The sequence below is a fragment of the Lissotriton helveticus genome, chromosome 2_1, assembly GCF_964261635.1.
Source record: "Lissotriton helveticus chromosome 2_1, aLisHel1.1, whole genome shotgun sequence".
Classification (NCBI taxonomy): Eukaryota; Metazoa; Chordata; class Amphibia; order Caudata; family Salamandridae; genus Lissotriton; species Lissotriton helveticus.
The window spans coordinates 932240052-932258692 of record NC_136059.1 but is presented as its reverse complement, the minus strand read 5'-3'; the positions used below and the strand labels follow the sequence as shown (position 1 = coordinate 932258692).

Sequence of the window (18641 nt, the reverse complement as noted above, 5' to 3'; positions counted from 1 at the left end):
CTTGGCTTTGCAAAAAAAATCGGCAATTGCCCGACGACCGCATTGCTCAAACTATACCAAGCAAAAAGCGTGGCTGGTGCTTGTTATGGGAGTGAGCTTTGGGGTTATCGTAAGAGTAAAGACCTAGAGGTCACAGAAAATGATTTTCTAAAAAAGATCTTGAGACTCCCCAGGGGTATTGGGAACTTCTCGGTTCACGAGGAGCTAGGGATTCCCCATTTAGGTGACAGAATAGCAGTAAGCCCTGTTATATGTTGGCTGAACTGCTGGCTAAACAACGATATCCCTTTAACACATGCCATAATGAAAGAAGTTTTACAGCTAGATGGGAGGCTTAAAATACCGTGGGTGAAGTATATAAAGGACAGCCTAACAGCAATTGACCGACGGGACCTGTTTTATGCCCCAAACTTAATTATAAAAACAGATGTTAGTTCGGTCAAGAATGCTATTTTATTGTTAAGAGGCATCGACAGAGAAGAGGTTGAGTTGCAGAAGGCTAGTGTTAGGAAACATTTTCTTTTAAAAACTTGCTTGCAAACGGAACCTTATTTGACTTGGCCTATGTCCAGTTATGAAAGATTTCTATTAATAAGGTTCCGCTTTGACCTCTTCCACCTTTTATTGGCTGTCCCTAGTGGGGCTCAACGGGGAGAAGTGTTGCCAGCTTGTGGCTGCGACGGAAAGTCTCCACAAGATCTGGCACACTTCCTTTTTATTTGCCCCTATTATTTGATCCCACGGAAACTATACCTTAAACCGTGCCTCAAAAAGCTGAGTTTTTCACAAATTAAACCTGCACTTTATTATTTACAACTACTGAACAGCGATTGCACTTTATTTGTTTGTAACTTTCTTAAAAAAGCCATCAGCTTTAGAAAAAGCATGGATGGCTAATTACATTGTACCTTTTTTAGGCGTTTTTAACACTACAGTTATTTATATTTTTAATCATATGTTGCCCATGCTCGTACTGCTTAATATATTGTACTGTATACTGTGTCTCTATTTGCCAACTGTAATGAATTGTTTTTAAATGATATTTTTATTGAGTGTTTATAAAATTGCACTTTTATGATTGTAAAATCTACAATCGAATAAAGATTTTTGAACTTGAACTTGAACTAGTCTATCTTGCCTTACCAGGGTATAACCCTCCGGAATGGCTTCGAGGGCCTCTGGGGAAGAGTCACCGTCCAGCCATGTCTCCGTGAAAAGGACTAAGTCCCATTGTTTTTTGCTCAGGAGATCATAGATATCCAGTCTGTGCTTACGCAGTGACCGGACATTTAGCAAGCCGCAGACCAGTTTATGATGTTCTATATTAACCGTCCTATCCAGGTCAAAAATAAACTGGCAGTGACTACAACCAGCATTCTCGTCCACGTTAACGCTATGTAGACAGGAGCTGCTGGGACACCTGTTGCGAAAGGACAGCAGATCACCCCTGCTCCAGCATGTGTGAACTCTCGAAGAGGCAGGGGGCATGGCCCTGGCCCGCGCCCGGCCGCGGACGGGCGCAGACGAGCTTAACTTAGGCGCAACTTCGGCGTGCCTTCGTCGCGCCCGCTGCGCTGTCGATAGCACATCCGCCTTTTATCCCCCCAGCGTCCCAACAACTAGAGCGCTGCACAACGCTACCTGAAGTAGCTGGCTCGGACCTTCCACGCCCTCTGCTCGAACGGTGCTAGTCACCGGCGTCAGAACGAGGCGGGAAGGAGGGACGAGTCCAGCGCTGTTCGTGCCGTTGCTGCTACTGCCTGCCTTCAGGTGAGAGCATCAGCAAAGCAGAATGCAGAATGCAGAGCTTCCCAGACCGGTGAGCAATAATAATTATGCAGGTCAACAGCATACGGGGGAGCGAACACGCTCACACTCACACAGTGCCCCTGATCAATTAAAAATGAGCTCACACGCTCGTGCAATTAAAATGGTAGTCAATCACCAATGCGCCGGGTAACCAAGTTGTAAAAGCGGCAGGGACACTGCCACTGTCCACTTACCACAAATCATTAAGAGTAGGTTAAAAAAATACATCCATTGCATCATGTACATTGTAGTTTCACTATCAGGAGACAACGCAGCTTCCTTTATGGCTTGATCCGCTCGGAAATTCCCAAAGTGATGTAATTCACATCTGTCTGGTACACACACTGTACACTCGACCACTGCAATCTGATTTGGTTTCATCGAGCAAACGAGGCACTTATTGCCTATCTTTGATCAGAGTACCTTCTGATGTATGTAAACCCCTGTGGTATCTATAAAAGCAATGTGTGACTCCAAAGGCCTACTTTGAGTCAGTATAATGGTCACAATGTCTTTGTCTGCCACAATTTAGGCTTGAGTAGAAGCAACTAGCTCAGCTACCAGACCAGAGTGCACCTGAGGTCATTTACAGCTCTCACTGACCTGCGTTATAATGCATACAGAATAACAACAAGTTCACCCACACCATACTGGAGACACGATTTATCAACAAGAGCACAGTATCACAACTTGCAATGGAAGTGTCAACCAAATCTGTCCAGGGTTACAAGGCAGTTGTAAGTTTCCCCTTCCTGGATGGCGTGTATGAGTAGGCAGGATTTAGAAGGGAACACCGGAAAAGGGTTTTAAGTGCTGCAGGCAGCAAATAAGCTTTCATAGTGAGACGAACAGACATGCAGCTGATAAGCGCTGGGTCTCTGTTGTGAGGAGAAGCAATACAAAGGAGTGGGGTACAGCTACTAAATAGTGATGAACCCAACATGTTGTTTTCAGAGGACTCTACCAGCTGCTCCGCACCCGCAGCTGCACACACACAAGGTTGGGGCCCTGCCACAACTGGGCTTACGGTACCAGAATAATAAACAACTGGCTTTTGCTGATCCCTTGGTTTTGCACTAGCATATTCAAGGCAAACTCATTTCATTCATAATAGTAAAGTGTAAATTGCTTCTTGCAATCAGGCTTGCCTAATGCAGGTGTGTTAAATAAGGCTGTTTACGTTTTACAAATGCTGCTTCTGCTTCCTCAGACCACCACAAGAGCTTTGTCATTTGCAAGACTTTACGACCCTTCTCTTCTAACATAGTAAGTATACAAAGCAAAATCGCAGGCATCTAAGGTGGCAGAAGTAAGATGGAGGTCATCAACATATTGAACCGAAGTGGACCCTCCCAGGAAGACCAAAGTATCTAAGTCTCTTCTAAGGGATTAGCTGAAATGTTAGGGGACACCACAAAGCCTAGTTGGAGCTGACACCTCCGAAAGTTTGCCCCTTAAGGAGACTTCCCCCTCCATCTCCAAAAAAGGCTTTTTCAGCAATCAGGACAGAGAAGACATATGAGCAAGTTAAGATGTCAGCTGGGGTGGGTGCCACCAGAAAAATGGGGATGATAACTATTTACTCCATGCAGGTCCTGCACTAAAGAATATATAATGGATTGGCCTGGTTTAAGGCCCAGCAAGATTAGGGAGTTACACTGGCTCAGAATGGGCCCTAGAATCTCCTGTTGATGATCTGTTATGAAAGGGTTTGTGCATGCTTCAGCTTCTTTTTTCAAAGGCTACTGTGTGATATGGAGTCATTTCTTAGTCCCCTCAACCTTAATTTGCACCGGTTTCATAGAACGTATAAATGCTACATCATTTGGACCTGTGAACAAAACGTGGTCAGGAACCTGGGAGAGTAAGGTAGTAATTTAATCGAACATATATCATGATTCATTTGGGCATCTTGTGCTTCCACCTCACACAATAAAGCCAGAAACTGTTTTTCATTTGATCTGTTGAACATTAAGGTAGACCCCATCCAGGGTAAAGAACACAGTGCAGCAAAGCCTATGCAGGAGATCCATGCTGAACAGGTAAATGGGAGAGGTAAGGCTGAGGAGAAATGTGTGACAATCAGTGATAGGACCTAATTTGACAGGAACGGGATCATTGATGTTATGGGGGACTTTTTGGTGAGAGCTGCCAACTGCATCAATGGGCATGTCTGAAAGAAGAATAGAGGGAAACGCAGAGGTTTGTAAAGTGGAACATCTATCCCCAGTATCATTTAAACAAGTCGTGGGGTAACTATTTATCACACAATCAGTGTATGGTCCCTTCTGGTCTACAAGGACTAGAGCGTTTAATTCCCAGTCAACTCCTCTTGGCTGTCCTAGTTACAGGGATATGAGTCCTGTCTTTTCTAATGCCAGTCATGCATGCACACTGCCTTGTGGTCCGGCTGCCTGTGAGTCCACTGGAACTGCTCAGTTTTCAGGCATCCCCACCGGCCTGCCCTAGCATCACCTGCCGGCACAGGGAAAGGAAATGTATCCAACAAATCCTCCTCCTGTGTTTCTTCAATTGCTTGTTCTTTTGGTGATTCTACAATCTGGGGAAATAAATAATGACGAGGCGTCAATGCACCAACTTTGAAATAAAATAGAAATAAGTCCAGAAGCCAGTGAAAGTCTGAACGTAGATTAATAGTAAAAGAGTCACATTAGCAAAATTATGTTCAATCAAATATCTAAGATGCACCAGAGATCTGCCGGTAAAGCAATTGTTCAAGTATATATTCTAACAAGTATAACTTTGACACTGTTTTTTATATGTTTTCAGTACATTGGAGCAATACATGTAATTAAAACAAATATAGTTAGGCCTATGCAGTGTACTGAACAGCTCTTGCTCGTGACCACACATTGGTGTGTACATGAGATATTTCAAGACACGGGGTGGTAAGCACTGGTTTCAGCTAGATAATGAGGGTACTTCTTAAACCAGCCATGTTAGACAACATGGCCATGCTTCAAATCATTAAAATTCAACATGCGGCACAAAAACAAGGCAAACCAAAGTGCACAATTTAAATGCGGGTGAGGTGCAAGTTATTAGGACCCTGTGGTTGCCATGAAAGTTGCTGTACAGTGAACACTACTTCCTGTGGAGGTAGGGGAGTTGACAGGAAGTGTGCAGAGTAGGGAACTTTCTGAAACATTGCAGCAGAGAAGTGCTGGTGGGCACATGTCTGAAGGTGAAGGCTCCCAAAAACTGTACCAGCAGTAGAAAAAAATAAAGAATACTGTGCCTTCTTTCCTTCCTCTATAGTACATCCAGCCAGAGCAGCACACACATGTTAGACTTGCATTTGCAAAGATTATCCGCTTCCGATCTGCTAATTTTCAGTAGAAAATAAACTTTGACATTTACAGAGGGAAAATCAATGACCTTTGAATTTTGCTAGAAATGCTGCATATGTAACTTTTAATTGGGTAAGTTCATCAGTAGTGGCGATAATAAAGTTGGGGTGAGCGGAGCTTATAGAGTTTCATTCTGTGGAATTCGGCACAGCTACATAAAATCACGACGAGAATCTGAAGAATTCTGCCAATGGGCAGAAATATGCAAGTTGTGGTACACGTGCTGCAATTTCGCCCCAGTAGCGTGAGCAGTGCTGAAAAATCAGCGCAATGGCACCATGCGATGGGCAAGAGCGTGCGGCCATTCGAGTTGATTCTGCTGCTACTCTGGTAGAAAATCTACTCAAGCGGCAGCAAATCTACTGGAGAAACGGGGCTCTGAACAGGACCGCTTGGCTTGCAACCGCCCATGTTAGAAAATGGCTCTAGGGCAGTGGTTCCCAAACTGTGCGCCGCGGCACCCTGGTGCGCCGTTAGAAGTAGCCAGGGGCGCCAAGCACAGCTTGGGAAAGTGGAAAAGGCAGCACACACAGCTCTGGTGCGCCCGCCTCCCAGCAGGCACTAATGAGCCATGAATGAGTGTGAAAAGCACAACACCGTGTCCCATTCACACACAAACACTGCAGCTCTACGAAGGCTGCCTCCCAGCAGGCTTACACTGCACCACCCACCCTCCCCAGCCCTCTGATAATAGAACATAGTTGCCCATGGACAAGAGCTGGAGCACCAGAGAGGCCGAAATGCAGAAGCACACAGGGAGGCGTTCTCACCGTTGGCAGCTTCACACGGAAGTGTGTATTTACACAAGTGGTGGCAGCCTATAAAAGAAGCCTCAGCATTCGCACTGAGGTGACAGTCTTTTAGGCCAATGTTTCATTCATGGGTTACCCATAAAGTCGGCCACAAAATAGTCCCCAAAAAACAACCGCTACGTATACCAAATACATATATTTAGCAATATTTCAGAAACTTTTTTTATAGTCAGAGAGTGCTCATTGTCAGAGAGGTGAACATAAGGGGCTCGAAGTAAACGTGGCCCCGGAATCATGTATAGGAACATTTAAAATATGGCTCAAGACAATCACAAATGGAATACAGAGCCGGGCAAAATTATACATCAGTTAGGATTGGCGAGCAGTGTTTTTCACACCAATGGCCATTAATGTCAAAAGCGATTCGACCATGGTTTATTCATGGGTCACCTTCAGGATGTGAAACAAGGTTAAGGAAGCAGTAGAGCTTAAATTCTTTCACTGATGTAATGGAGGAAAGTAGTCTAATTAGGATGGAAGGTTAAAGGATTTCCCCAAACAGACTATTGTAGTTTACGTCGGGGCAGACAATTGCTGAGTGTCTAATTGTGCAAAGGAACAAAAACAAGCATTTACAATGCAATGGTTTTGCCTTTGTTAAAGTTAGAGCTATTGGCATTGCTCTTGACACTCTGAAGCTCCACTCTGAAGCTCCACTCTGCACTCTGAAGCTCCACTCTGCACTCTGAAGCTCCACTCTGCACTCTGAAGCTCCACTCTGCACTCTGAAGCTGCACTCTGCACTCTGAAGCTGCACTCTGAAGCTCCACTCTGCACTCTGAAGCTCCACTCTGCACTCTGAAGCTGCACTCTGAAGCTGCACTCTGAAGCTCCACTCTGAAGCTCCACTCTGAAGCTCCACTCTGAAGCTCCACTCTGAAGCTCCACTCTGAAGCTCCACTCTGAAGCTCCACTCTGAAGCTCCACTCTGAAGCTCCACTCTGCACTCTGAAGCTCCACTCTGCACTCTGAAGCTCCACTCTGAAGCTCCACTCTGCACTCTGAAGCTCCACTCTGAAGCTCCACTCTGAAGCTCCACTCTGCACTCTGAAGCTCCACTCTGAAGCTCCACTCTGCACTCTGAAGCTCCACTCTGCACTCTGAAGCTCCACTCTGCACTCTGAAGCTCCACTCTGCAGCTCCACTCTGCACTCTGAAGCTCCACTCTGAATCTGCACTCTGAAGCTCCACTCTGCACTCTGAAGCTCCACTCTGAATCTGCACTCTGAAGCTCCACTCTGCACTCTGAAGCTCCACTCTGCACTCTGAAGCTCCACTCTGCACTCTGAAGCTCCACTCTGAAGCTCCACTCTGAAGCTCCACTCTGAAGCTCCACTCTGAAGCTCCACTCTGAAGCTCCACTCTGAAGCTCCACTCTGAAGATCCACTCTGAAGCTCCACTCTGAAGCTCCACTCTGAATCTGCACTCTGAAGCTCCACTCTGAATCTGCACTCTGAAGCTCCACTCTGCACTCTGAAGCTCCACTCTGAAGCTCCACTCTGAAGCTCCACTCTGAAGCTCCACTCTGAAGCTCCACTCTGAAGCTCCACTCTGAAGCTCCACTCTGAAGCTCCACTCTGAAGCTCCACTCTGAATCTGCACTCTGAATCTGCACTCTGAAGCTCCACTCTGAAGCTCCACTCTGAAGCTCCACTCTGCACTCTGAAGCTCCACTCTGCACTCTGAAGCTCCACTCTGCACTCTGAAGCTCCACTCTGCAGCTCCACTCTGCACTCTGAAGCTCCACTCTGAATCTGCACTCTGAAGCTCCACTCTGCACTCTGAAGCTCCACTCTGAATCTGCACTCTGAAGCTCCACTCTGCACTCTGAAGCTCCACTCTGCACTCTGAAGCTCCACTCTGCACTCTGAAGCTCCACTCTGAAGCTCCACTCTGAAGCTCCACTCTGAAGCTCCACTCTGAAGATCCACTCTGAAGCTCCACTCTGAAGCTCCACTCTGAATCTGCACTCTGAAGCTCCACTCTGAAGCTCCACTCTGAAGCTCCACTCTGCACTCTGAAGCTCCACTCTGAAGCTCCACTCTGAAGCTCCACTCTGAAGCTCCACTCTGAAGCTCCACTCTGAAGCTCCACTCTGAAGCTCCACTCTGAAGCTCCACTCTGAATCTGCACTCTGAAGCTCCACTCTGAATCTGCACTCTGAAGCTCCACTCTGAATCTGCACTCTGAAGCTCCACTCTGAATCTGCACTCTGAATCTGCACTCTGAAGCTCCACTCTGAAGCTGCACTCTGAAGCTCCACTCTGAAGCTCCACTCTGAAGCTCCACTCTGAAGCTGCACTCTGAAGCTCCACTCTGAAGCTCCACTCTGAAGCTCCACTCTGAAGCTCCACTCTGAAGCTCCACTCTGAAGCTCCACTCTGAAGCTCCACTCTGAAGCTCCACTCTGAATCTGCACTCTGAAGCTCCACTCTGAAGCTCCACTCTGCACTCTGAAGCTCCACTCTGAAGCTCCACTCTGCACTCTGAAGCTCCACTCTGAATCTGCACTCTGCACTCTGAAGCTCCACTCTGAAGCTCCACTCTGCACTCTGAAGCTCCACTCTGAAGCTCCACTCTGCACTCTGAAGCTCCACTCTGAAGCTCCACTCTGCACTCTGAAGCTCCACTCTGAAGCTCCACTCTGCACTCTGAAGCTCCACTCTGAATCTGCACTCTGAAGCTCCACTCTGCACTCTGAAGCTCCACTCTGAATCTGCACTCTGAAGCTCCACTCTGCACTCTGAAGCTCCACTCTGCACTCTGAAGCTCCACTCTGAATCTGCACTCTGAAGCTCCACTCTGCACTCTGAAGCTCCACTCTGAATCTGCACTCTGAAGCTCCACTCTGCACTCTGAAGCTCCACTCTGAATCTGCACTCTGATGCTCCACTCTGAATCTGCACTCTGAAGCTCCACTCTGAAGCTCCACTCTGAAGCTCCACTCTGAAGCTCCACTCTGAAGCTCCACTCTGAAGCTCCACTCTGAAGCTCCACTCTGAAGCTCCACTCTGAAGCTCCACTCTGAAGCTCCACTCTGAATCTGCACTCTGAAGCTCCACTCTGAATCTGCACTCTGAATCTGCACTCTGAATCTGCACTCTGAATCTGCACTCTGAAGCTGCACTCTGAAGCTCCACTCTGAATCTGCACTCTGAAGCTCCACTCTGAAGCTCCACTCTGCACTCTGAAGCTCCACTCTGAAGCTCCACTCTGCACTCTGAAGCTCCACTCTGAATCTGCACTCTGAAGCTCCACTCTGCACTCTGAAGCTCCACTCTGAATCTGCACTCTGAAGCTCCACTCTGCACTCTGAAGCTCCACTCTGCACTCTGAAGCTCCACTCTGAAGCTCCACTCTGAAGCTCCACTCTGAAGCTCCACTCTGAAGCTCCACTCTGAAGCTCCACTCTGAAGCTCCACTCTGAAGCTCCACTCTGAAGCTCCACTCTGCACTCTGAATCTGCACTCTGAAGCTCCACTCTGCACTCTGAAGCTCCACTCTGAATCTGCACTCTGAAGCTCCACTCTGCACTCTGAAGCTCCACTCTGCACTCTGATGCTCCACTCTGATGCTCCACTCTGAAGCTCCACTCTGAAGCTCCACTCTGAAGCTCCACTCTGAAGCTCCACTCTGAAGCTCCACTCTGAAGCTCCACTCTGAAGCTCCACTCTGAAGCTCCACTCTGATGCTCCACTCTGATGCTCCACTCTGATGCTCCACTCTGATGCTCCACTCTGATGCTCCACTCTGATGCTCCACTCTGATGCTCCACTCTGAAGCTCCACTCTGAAGCTCCACTCTGCACTCTGAAGCTCCACTCTGAAGCTCCACTCTGCACTCTGAAGCTCCACTCTGAAGCTCCACTCTGCACTCTGAAGCTCCACTCTGCACTCTGAATCTCCACTCTGAAGCTCCACTCTGCACTCTGAAGCTCCACTCTGAATCTGCACTCTGAAGCTCCACTCTGCACTCTGAAGCTCCACTCTGAATCTGCACTCTGAAGCTCCACTCTGCACTCTGAAGCTCCACTCTGAATCTGCACTCTGAAGCTCCACTCTGCACTCTGAAGCTCCACTCTGAAGCTCCACTCTGAAGCTCCACTCTGAAGCTCCACTCTGAAGCTCCACTCTGAAGCTCCACTCTGCACTCTGAAGCTCCACTCTGAATCTGCACTCTGATGCTCCACTCTGAATCTGCACTCTGATGCTCCACTCTGAATCTGCACTCTGAAGCTCCACTCTGCACTCTGAATCTGCACTCTGCAGCTCCACTCTGAATCTGCAGCTCCACTCTGAATCTGCAGCTCCACTCTGCACTCTGAAGCTCCACTCTGAATCTCCACTCTGAATCTGCACTCTGAATCTCCACTCTGAATCTGCACTCTGAAGCTCCACTCTGAAGCTCCACTCTGAAGCTCCACTCTGAAGCTCCACTCTGAAGCTCCACTCTGAAGCTCCACTCTGAAGCTCCACTCTGAAGCTCCACTCTGAAGCTCCACTCTGAATCTGCACTCTGAAGCTCCACTCTGCACTCTGAAGCTCCACTCTGCACTCTGAAGCTCCACTCTGAATCTGCACTCTGAATCTGCACTCTGAAGCTCCACTCTGAAGCTCCACTCTGAAGCTCCACTCTGAAGCTCCACTCTGAAGCTCCACTCTGAAGCTCCACTCTGAAGCTCCACTCTGCACTCTGAAGCTCCACTCTGAAGCTCCACTCTGCACTCTGAAGCTCCACTCTGAATCTGCACTCTGAAGCTCCACTCTGCACTCTGAAGCTCCACTCTGAAGCTCCACTCTGAAGCTCCACTCTGAAGCTCCACTCTGAAGCTCCACTCTGAAGCTCCACTCTGAAGCTCCACTCTGAAGCTCCACTCTGAAGCTCCACTCTGCACTCTGAAGCTCCACTCTGAAGCTCCACTCTGAAGCTCCACTCTGCACTCTGAAGCTCCACTCTGAAGCTCCACTCTGAAGCTCCACTCTGAAGCTCCACTCTGAAGCTCCACTCTGAAGCTCCACTCTGAAGCTCCACTCTGAAGCTCCACTCTGCACTCTGAAGCTCCACTCTGCACTCTGAAGCTCCACTCTGCACTCTGAAGCTCCACTCTGCACTCTGAAGCTCCACTCTGCACTCTGAAGCTCCACTCTGCACTCTGCAGCTCCACTCTGCACTCTGAAGCTCCACTCTGAATCTGCACTCTGAAGCTCCACTCTGAATCTGCACTCTGAATCTGCACTCTGAAGCTCCACTCTGAAGCTCCACTCTGAAGCTCCACTCTGAAGCTCCACTCTGAAGCTCCACTCTGAAGCTCCACTCTGAAGCTCCACTCTGAAGCTCCACTCTGCACTCTGAAGCTCCACTCTGAAGCTCCACTCTGAAGCTCCACTCTGAAGCTCCACTCTGCACTCTGAAGCTCCACTCTGAAGCTCCACTCTGAAGCTCCACTCTGCACTCTGAAGCTCCACTCTGAAGCTCCACTCTGCACTCTGAAGCTCCACTCTGAATCTGCACTCTGAAGCTCCACTCTGCACTCTGAAGCTCCACTCTGAATCTGCAGCTCCACTCTGAATCTGCAGCTCCACTCTGCACTCTGAAGCTCCACTCTGAATCTCCACTCTGAATCTGCACTCTGAATCTCCACTCTGAATCTGCACTCTGAAGCTCCACTCTGAATCTGCACTCTGAAGCTCCACTCTGAAGCTCCACTCTGCACTCTGAAGCTCCACTCTGAAGCTCCACTCTGAAGCTCCACTCTGCACTCTGAAGCTCCACTCTGAAGCTCCACTCTGAAGCTCCACTCTGCACTCTGAAGCTCCACTCTGAAGCTCCACTCTGCACTCTGAAGCTCCACTCTGAATCTGCACTCTGAAGCTCCACTCTGCACTCTGAAGCTCCACTCTGAATCTGCACTCTGAAGCTCCACTCTGCACTCTGAAGCTCCACTCTGAATCTGCACTCTGAAGCTCCACTCTGCACTCTGAAGCTCCACTCTGAATCTGCACTCTGAAGCTCCACTCTGAAGCTCCACTCCTCCACTCTGAAGCTCCACTCTGAAGCTCCACTCTGAAGCTCCACTCTGAAGCTCCACTCTGAAGCTCCACTCTGAAGCTCCACTCTGAAGCTCCACTCTGAAGCTCCACTCTGCACTCTGAAGCTCCACTCTGAAGCTCCACTCCTCCACTCTGAAGCTCCACTCTGAAGCTCCACTCTGAAGCTCCACTCTGAAGCTCCACTCTGAAGCTCCACTCTGAAGCTCCACTCTGAAGCTCCACTCTGAAGCTCCACTCTGAAGCTCCACTCTGCACTCTGAAGCTCCACTCTGCACTCTGAAGCTCCACTCTGCACTCTGAAGCTCCACTCTGCACTCTGAAGCTCCACTCTGAATCTGCACTCTGAAGCTCCACTCTGCACTCTGAATCTGCACTCTGAAGCTCCACTCTGCACTCTGAAGCTGCACTCTGAAGCTGCACTCTGAAGCTCCACTCTGAAGCTCCACTCTGAAGCTCCACTCTGAAGCTCCACTCTGAAGCTCCACTCTGAAGCTCCACTCTGAAGCTCCACTCTGCACTCTGAAGCTCCACTCTGAAGCTCCACTCTGAAGCTCCACTCTGAAGCTCCACTCTGAAGCTCCACTCTGAAGCTCCACTCTGAAGCTCCACTCTGAAGCTCCACTCTGAAGCTCCACTCTGCACTCTGAAGCTCCACTCTGAAGCTCCACTCTGCACTCTGAAGCTCCACTCTGAAGCTCCACTCTGCACTCTGAAGCTCCACTCTGCACTCTGAAGCTCCACTCTGAAGCTCCACTCTGCACTCTGAAGCTCCACTCTGAATCTGCACTCTGAAGCTCCACTCTGAATCTGCACTCTGAAGCTCCACTCTGCACTCTGAAGCTCCACTCTGAAGCTGCACTCTGAAGCTCCACTCTGAAGCTCCACTCTGAAGCTGCACTCAGAAGCTCCACTCTGAAGCTCCACTCTGAAGCTCCACTCTGAAGCTCCACTCTGAAGCTCCACTCTGAAGCTCCACTCTGAAGCTCCACTCTGAAGCTCCACTCTGAAGCTCCACTCTGAAGCTCCACTCTGCACTCTGAAGCTCCACTCTGAATCTGCACTCTGAAGCTCCACTCTGCACTCTGAAGCTCCACTCTGAATCTGCACTCTGAAGCTCCACTCTGAAGCTCCACTCTGCACTCTGAAGCTCCACTCTGAATCTGCACTCTGAAGCTCCACTCTGCACTCTGAAGCTCCACTCTGAATCTGCACTCTGAAGCTCCACTCTGCACTCTGAAGCTCCACTCTGAATCTGCACTCTGAAGCTCCACTCTGCACTCTGAAGCTCCACTCTGAAGCTCCACTCTGCACTCTGAAGCTCCACTCTGAAGCTCCACTCTGAAGCTCCACTCTGAAGCTCCACTCTGAAGCTCCACTCTGAAGCTCCACTCTGCACTCTGAAGCTCCACTGAAGCTACACACCGCGCAGGGCAGCTCTGGATGCTGATGCGAGAGGCCAGCTGGGAGGCGCGCTGCTCGTCTTCCTGCTCGTGCTGACTCGGAGAGAAAACTTGTTTTCATTGGGAGAGCGGCCTTCAAAGACCCGGTCACTGCGCCTCTCCGAGTGTTTAGCTTGGGATAAAATGGGCGCAGTGTTGTGGTGATGACAGTAGAGCAAGGGAGGTGCCGGCAATGCCGGACCAGACTCGGGGGCGTTCCCGGCGTCGCGTGACGTCGGCAAAAGGCAAAGAATGTCAGGAACGCCCCCGTGTCTGGTCCGGCATTGACGGACAGGCCCCTCGTCCAATGGCAAGGCTCCGTTTACGGAGCCAGCCAATCAATGACGAGGGCCGACCCAAAGCACCCTACAGTTCTCAACAGGATTTCGCCTGCGCGAAAAGCTGCGCAGAGCGCAGCTTTCGCTAGGCAAAACCTAAAAATGGACCAACTAGGAGGGGAATTCATCTAAAGGGAATTGCCAAAAAAGCAGTACGGTATAGTCTGAATCAGTAGGACCTGACGAGACAGAAGCCAGGCTTTGAATTAATTTTAGTTCTGAAAGAATGAGTCTCGCATTGAAAGCTAAATTAATTCAATACCATGACACATCAGTCACATGATTTGGACACTTTTCTCCCTGGGAGCTAGTGGTGTTACCATGTTGTCTTATATAGAATAAGTGCACCTATGGCAGGGAAAGTAAAATGTCATCTGTGGGCGACAGTGGGTATTTACACATTTGAATTATTATCAAGGATGCAAGTTATATGCACTACAATATATATATATATATATATATATATATATATATATATATATATATATATATATTTATATCTCTTCCCTGTGTGACTTTACAACTTGTACATTTGCAATTTTGTTTCCTCTTTGTATCTTTTATGTAACTCATGTAATTCCAAGTCTTTATGTATCGCAACTGGTTCTTTTGTGAAGCGCTCTGACACCTTCGGGTAATGTTCGCACTAAAGAAAATCGCATTAAATGAATAAATAAATGGGAAGGACCTCACAGATGCCAGGAGCACACAGGGAGAGAGAGTCTCACTGGCACAGTTTGGGAACCACCGGGGTAAGCACTACTGATTTCCTCATATATAGCGTTTGGTGAGCGCTGCTCACTGTTGAAAGAAAACATGTGTAGAGTTAAACTTCCAAACGTCGGCTGAACTCGCAGGGAGTGCAGCATTGTTCCCCTGTGAGGAGTGGCCAGAGAGAAAAACATCAGTGACTAGCGGCAGTTATCAGTGGTGACTGGCAAGCACGGATGGGCCTGTAGTCAATATTGTAGTGCTTTACCATGAGGAGCTCCGACTAGGGCCCCCAGGACCCGCATCGCAAATTTTCCTGTGCGAGCCACAGTGCTCTTGGATGCCAGATACTTTCTGCTCCAGAGAAGTGCACCTGTCTGAAAACTCCCCCGCACCTCCAGGCATGAGGCCCCCTGTGTTCTCCCCAGGCCTCCTAGCTGCGGCGGTCCAGATTAAAGTGTGAGAGCGGCTACAGCTGAGCCATGTGTTTGGGAGCCACTGCCGTCTCTGAAACTTCACTTGAGAGGGACCTAGTGAGTTCTCCCCTCTTCTGTGCCATGTCAGCCAACCCCCCATGTTAGCTCCTACGTTGGGGGCATTTGCCTGGCAGTGATAGCAATGCCAGAGAGAGTCCTCGACGGAGGCCCAGCGTCATTGAGAAACAAAGTTGCTAAATTACCAAATTCACTGTGGTAGGTGTGCAGATGTCCCTGTCACCTTCGTGTTGTGCACAGCACCATATATTTGGAGTGAAGGTTGCTGCTACTTGTACGTTTATGGCATGGCTTTCTGATTTCTGAGATACAGGGGACTTATGGTGATATAGATATGGTTATGCTTTTGGCAATTCTTCTGTGTTATGCATTACCCAACTGCTTCATATTTATGCCCTCATGTGTGATATATGTTGTTCTCCTCACATTTCCAGTAGCCATTGGAGAGAGAGGGTCTCGCATATGAAAGGAGGATACAGGAAGGGGATATCTCAAATGTAGAAATAGTGCACAGGGGGGGTTGTCACAGCTGGTAGTGACACAGAGAGGAAGGGTACCTCTGACTACAAGGATAAGGGTGCATTTGAGCACCTTCAGGGACTCAGACTAGGATGTGCATCAAAGCACCTTCTAGGACAGAGTAGTCGTGCATTCAAGCCATTTCAAATCAAAGACAGTGAGTACCTTTGACCATTTTCTTATGGGCCATGGTGGTGCACCTAAGCAGCTTTAGGGACAAAACGGAGCTCCGTTGTGCTCCAGCTAGGTCTCTACTCCAAAAATACCAACACATACGTACAAACAGAGAGATGCCCCAAAACAGATGGAGGGAAAAGGAGGTGAATAGAAGCACTAACAGAGTCAAGAAGATCACGGCACAGGCACAGTGAGATTAACACAGGCACCTAAGGACGCAGGAATGTTTCTATGCACTTACAGTCACTTAACACTTAAAGTTTATTATAAACGACTGCTTTCATTTTAATTTTGTTGCAAATATAATTATAATATGTTCATCGGCTTCTTAACAAGTACTTTCATGGAAAAAATGAAAGTACTTCTGAGTCCGGGCTCACATCCCCTCACCCGAAAAAAGTGACTTAATGGGGAGCCACGGTCAATGGCCAATAGGTCAAGGGAGCCGCAGGTCAAAAAAGTTTGGGAACCACTGCTCTAGGGGATGACGCATCTCTCTCAAGCTCGCATTTCTGGAGCCACCTGGGAAACAAATCCGCCATGTGGCAATTACCAAAATTTGGCAGGTACTCCACGTTACAAGAGTAACGCGGAGTCATCAAATTCCGCCAATTCCGCAGACGGAATGTCACCAATACAATAAAGTGTCCGTGTCATCTAAAATGGTCTTTGTGCTAATACTCGAAAACATGCGTTTCCCAATTCTTGATTCTGCTTGGCAACGAGTCCCTTGTTACACGACACGGGTAAGAAAGAATGTCTCAGAGTTGTTTCTCCTAAAAATATTTTCCTTTATGACAGCAGCACCTGCTTTTAAAAAATGACTTTTACTGGAGAACAAAGTCAATGTGCCAAGCATGGTTTCATGAAATATATTCTTTTCCCAGGCCTTAAAATTACAAGAACAGCTGGACAAGACGGTTGAGAAATTGGAGGAAAGCAAGCAACTGTTGAAAACTAACGAGAATGGTAAGCAGTGGCGCGAGACATTCTTTATATCCCGCGGCGTAATGGTGCAATAAGGCAGTGGTAGTGGCCCAAGACATTTATATTGTTGGGATCATTCATTTTCCAGTGTCCCCTTGTGTGTTGGGATTGTGAAGCATTTTTCTTCAAAGACGGATTGTGTTAGGTAGGAGGAGGTGGGAGGACCTCGACCTTAGAAACGCGTTTCATGCACTTTCAAGTGCTTGCTCTTTAAGAGGATGTTTGCGCCTTTTGCAATTAGTTAATGTAAGTGCATCCACATATGTCTGGGCTCTGTATTTCTTTTTCTTAAATGTACTTTTACTACGATTGGTTGTAATTAAATGTAATCTGGAATTCAGAAAATACTTGTCAATTAGGCATCCAAAACCCAAAGTGCAATTTGTTTGGATTTACTTTTCTACCAGCTTTTACAGTAGAAAATTAGATTATTCATTAATTTCTGTCGCTCTCCCAGAGCACTGACCGAGTAGGCCTTCAGGAAAATATGAAGGTTCGTTGACATCTAACCATGCCTAATGAAGAACTGAAATCTAGCGCTACCACAAGCCATTTTATTTTATTTTCAGGGAAATAGTCCTTAAAAGATATTTGACATGTGGTGTAATGTTCCCAATAAAATACTTAATGTAACTACTGTAAAAGAAAAATGTGCTATGTAAACCTACAAGAAGAGATAGAAAATATATTGATACTTAAATGGCGTTTTATGTTTTCCCAGTGTTTATCATTTGGAAACTTACTGGGCACGATTAAGTGGCAATAAAACAAAGCCGAGTGAATGAGTTTATAATCCAAGTGCAAAAAGTCCACGTGACAAGAAAAAACAGGTTCGCTGGGCTATATAAAAACGAGCTCTGGCAGTAGGCGCAAAGTTACCCCTTTTATTCATCTGGCGAAGCACCAAGGGCCAGAAAAAACAGATTGCACCGGTATAGCGGTCCGTTTGTGCCAGTGGCAGGCAGTTTTTCATAACGTACGCCGCAGAGAGCAGCAACCTGTTGTTTGTGGTCAGTTGTGTTGTGCAAAATTGCATTAATGCAAGGCTGCCTGACCCCAGAGCATTTTAAGCAATCTTGCAGGTGGTTTCCCTCTTTTGCAGTGGCGGCTGGTGACATTTGAAAGTGGTAGGGCGTAAAATGATCTTCATACTGCACCATAGCGAGCAAGCCCAAACAACCTAAGGGGGGTTCACCCTCTGAGAAAATTTTGAAAAAAGAGTGGACAAAGGATGCATTTTCAAGCAAATTTGAGAAAGCGGGAAGGTTAATAAAGCAATTGTGACAGTGCAGTTATTACATTAAAATGTAAGATTTAAATTGAGGATGGGCTACACTTAGAATGGGCATTAAGTGTCACGCAATTGGTGTGAGGCTTTCTTAAAGTAGCATTACAATCATAGCAAACACAAATAATGCTGTGTTAACACTGCTGAGAAATCTGAGAGCGTGATAAATCGAAAAGTATGACTTGAACAAGAGAAATAAGGCATGGAAAGGGGGCAATTTACAGAATAAAATGGACACATCCTACGTTTCAAGGTAAGAATATAGTATCAACTCAGAATAGATTGGGTGAAAAGAATAGGAGGCATGATAACTGCATACATTGCGTTATAAAACAACTCAAGCTGTCTCTGACAAATGCATAAAAGAACGCAAACATGAATCAGCCACTGGGAAGTTCAAAAGAGGGCAAAGTTATTCAGGGTATTCATATATTATGGTAACTAGACGCACTTAAGGTATGCAGGAAGATTACCACATTTTATTCTACTATTATAACATTGGTGCGCGTGCACCACAAATCGGATCTACCATCAACCATCAAATTAATTTCCCAATGTGCTGATTATTTACTACCAGAAATGTGCATCAAAGGTCAGGAAGAATTAGTTATGTGAAGAAGATTTGCACATGAAGGACATACATGT

General features: G+C 47.5%; 1 protein-coding gene across 2 annotated transcripts in view; it reads left to right on the top strand.

Annotated features, from left to right (window-relative positions):
• LOC144818336 (spindle assembly abnormal protein 6 homolog) overlaps positions 1-18641 on the top strand; it is a 711311-nt gene that overhangs the window by 377415 nt on the left and 315255 nt on the right. For both annotated transcript variants that reach the window (XM_078675666.1, XM_078675665.1), the window contains exon 12: positions 16609-16690. In XM_078675666.1, the coding sequence (XP_078531792.1) occupies positions 16609-16690 (82 nt within the window). The remainder of the gene's footprint in view (positions 1-16608; positions 16691-18641) is intronic.